The sequence below is a fragment of the Ammodytes marinus genome, assembly GCF_949987685.1.
Source record: "Ammodytes marinus genome assembly, contig: scaffold_387, whole genome shotgun sequence".
Taxonomy (NCBI): domain Eukaryota; kingdom Metazoa; phylum Chordata; class Actinopteri; order Uranoscopiformes; family Ammodytidae; genus Ammodytes; species Ammodytes marinus.
Window position 1 is genome coordinate 25,001 of NW_027648146.1, and position 3,691 is coordinate 28,691.

At 40.7% G+C, this 3,691-nt stretch overlaps 1 protein-coding gene across 1 annotated transcript in view; it reads left to right on the forward strand.

The window, feature by feature from the left end:
• Positions 1-1,608, forward strand: part of LOC307270986 (endothelin-converting enzyme 2-like) — a gene marked incomplete at both ends in the record, with an annotated part of 22,495 nt that extends 20,887 nt beyond the window's left edge. Inside the window, one exon of the mRNA XM_080054873.1 lies at positions 1,165-1,608. Within this exon, the coding sequence (XP_079910999.1) occupies positions 1,165-1,608 (444 nt within the window). The remainder of the gene's footprint in view (positions 1-1,164) is intronic.
• Between the last annotated feature and the right edge of the window lie 2,083 nt (positions 1,609-3,691).

Here is a 3,691-nt window from a genome sequence, read left to right on the forward strand (position 1 = left end):
CCAATTTTTAAAAGTGGAAATAAATCTGACCCTGATAATTACAGAGGCATTTGTGTGAACAGTAACCTGGGGAAGGTTTTCTGTAGCATTATTAATTCGAGACTCATAGACTTCCTTACGAAACACAATGTCCTGAGCAAAAGTCAAATTGGATTCATACCAAATCACCGCACATCAGATCATATTTACACCCTACACACCCTAGTAGACAAATATGTCAACCAAAACAAAACCAAAATATTTGCTTGTTTCATTGATTTCAGAAAAGCATTCGACTCAATCTGGCACATTGGATTACTTTATAAACTTCTTCAAAGCGGTGTAGGGGGTAAAGCATATGACATTATAAAATCAATGTACACAAACAACATGTGCGGCATCAAGATTGGGCACAAGAGAACAGACTTTATTTCTCAGGAGCGGGGAGTGAGACAAGGCTGCTGTCTATCACCTGCACTGTTCAACATTTACATCAATGAGCTGGCTTCCATTCTGGAGCAGTCCACAGTGCCTGGTCTCATTCTCCACAACACCGAGATCAAATTCCTGCTTTACGCAGATGATTTAATCCTGTTGAGTCCCACAAAAGAAGGACTTCAACAGAGTCTAGACCTACTAGACCGTTACTGTCAGACCTGGGCCCTGGCAGTTAACATTAAGAAAACAAAAACAATGATATTCCAGAAAAGATCCAGATGTCTGGGAAACACAATGCACTTCACAATAGGAACACATACAATAGAAAACTGTTTAGAATATAACTATTTAGGCCTGAAAATAAGTTCCACTGGAAGTTTCAACCCAGCAGTCAATGAACTGAGAGAGAAAGCACGCAGGGCTTTTTATGCAATCAAAAGACAAATTTACATTCAGATTCCAATTCTAATTTGGCTCAAACTACTCCAAGCAATTATTGAACCCATCCTGCTCTATGGAAGTGAAGTGTGGGGCCCACAAACAAACCAACTTTTTGACCAATGGGAAAAACATCCAATTGAAATTGCAAACACCGAATTTTGTAAAAGCATTCTGCAGGTACACAGGACAACCACCAACAATGCCTGCAGAGCTGAATTAGGCCAATATCCACTACTACTAAAAATCCAAAAAAGATCAATTAAATATTGGCTACACCTAAAACAAAGTGACCCCCACTCCTTCCAGCACAAAGCCCTGCAAAGCCAAGAGATGAACAGGAGTCCCCTCACTCAGCTGGTCCTGAGGCTCTGTCCACAGACAGGTTCCCCCTCTGCTCTGCCTCAGGACCAGCCTGAGAACATATCAATTAGACTCAACCAAATTATAACACATCAGAAACAAACCTACCTCACCCATTGGAACACTAAAACACAAACACAGAGCAAAATGCAGTGTTATCTGGCCCTAAACAGACAGTACACTGTGGCCCCCTACCTGACCACAGTGACTGATATTAGACACAGAGTGATGTTGACAAAGTACAGACTGAGCGCTCACAGCCTGGCCATCGAGACAGGCAGGTATAAGAAAACATGGCTGCCCAAAGAGCAGCGGCTGTGCCAGCAGTGTGGAGAAGCTGCTGTCGAGACAGAGCAGCACTTCCTCCTGCACTGCCCCAAATTTAAAAATGTTAGAGAAATATATTTTAACAGATTCGGCCAAATACACCAAAATTTTAGAAGCTCCCCTGAAGAGCAATTTAGATTAGTTATGGGAGAGCATAAAGAGAGCTCCGTCCTTGCAGGACAGTTTATTTCGGCTTGCCACAAAATTAGGACATAATACACCAGGTCTCACTCACACACGCACGCACGCACGCACACACGCACACACACACACACAATATAATATTCATACAGATGTATATATCGTTCATATTGTATATTGTTTTATTTTGACACATTGTGTATTGTCTGAATATTTGTTCGAATTATTTGTTATCTGATGTTTGCTTTGGCAATATTGTTTTTTAAAAAACTGTCATGCCAATAAAGCCAATTTTGAATTTTGAATTTGAATTTGAGAGATGGTTAGATAACAAGACATTATATAAACAGTGCTGACATACACAGTAGCAGGTTCAGCTTATTATTATTTTTTGAAATGTTGAAGTAATTTAGTTGTTTTCGGATTTAGGTCAAATTAAATGAATAAACCCATGTTAAAGGTGTAGTCAGTGATTCTGGAGAACGCTTCTTGTCAAAATCACTTTTTGTCAAAATCAGTGAATATCTCCTCATGATCCACTACCTGTCTGTACTGTGTGAATATCTCCTCATGATCCACTACCTGTCTGTACTGTGTGAATATCTCCTCATGATCCACTACCTGTCTGTACTGTGTGTGCACTGAAAAAAAATCCAGTGTTAATACACAGCCTAGGCTCTGTAAACGGGCATGTTGCTATAGCTATGGTGCCCCCCCCCCCTTTGTTTACATACCAGTTTACAGAGCCTAGGCTGTGTATGTATTGACACCAGTTTTTTTTACCAGTTTAAACACAGTACAGACAGGTAGCGGATCATGAGGAGATATTCACTGATTATGATAAAAAGTGATTTTTAAATTTTTTTCAAGATATTTTTTTGACATTTTTATGCTTTATTGATAGTGTAGAGACAGAGTTGAAATGGGGCAGAGAGGGGGAGTGACATGCAGAGAACGACCGCGGGCTGGAATCGAACACGGGTCCGCTGCTGGCCGAGGCCCATGGGGGGGGGGGGGGGGAGGGTGGGGGACGCCCTACCAACTGAGCTAAGGGCGCCCCCCTTGACAAAAAGTGATTTTGACAACAAGCGTTCTCCAGAATCACTGACTACACCTTTAACAATCAACAACAATTATAAGTTCCTCGTTAGGTTTCTAAAGACATTGTTTAAACTAAAGGTAAATGTTAAGCAGAAAATAAAAAGTCAACGAGGTGTCATGTAGGTCCCTTCAGTACTGTTATATAGTCCAGGAAAGGCTGCCATATCTGTTTAAACTTCTCTGCTTTCCCTGAAATCTCATAACAGATTTTCTCCATATATAAAGCACTAGAGAACTCCATGAGTGTGTCTACAGTGTTTTAACTGTTAGAAGTTTCAGCAGACAGAGGGGGATTAGTTTTTCATCTCTGCGTATCCCCCCCCGGGCGGAGGAGTCTGTTCCCACACTCAGGATTACTGATAGAAAGACTGAAAGAAAGAGAGAGGGAGAGAGGAGAGAGAGCAGAGAGAGAGAGAGAGAGACATACCTATTGGATTGTGGGAGATGAGAAAAGACTAATTTCAATGTAACCATTGACTGATAAAGAGGGAGGGAGAGAGAGAGAGAGGGAGAGAGAGGGAGAGAGAGAGGGAGAGAGAGAGAGACCTGTAAACATTTTCGATCAGAACTGTTGAGTATATGAAATGTCAATGTACACATTAAGATAACTCTACTTATTCTCTACTTATGACATCTATTGCAGCATGTCCGTCCTGGGAGAGGGATCCCTTACTCTGTCAACTCTCCCTGAGATTTCTTCAATTTTTTTTAATCCGCTAAAGGGTTTTTTTTACTGGGAGTTTTTTCTCAGCCGAGCTAAGGGTGTAAGGGTAGATAAGATAGATAGATAGATAGATAGATAGATAGATAGATAGATAGATAGATAGATAGATAGATAGATAGATAGATAGATAGATAGATAGATAGATAGATAGATAGATAGATAGATAGATAGATAGATAGA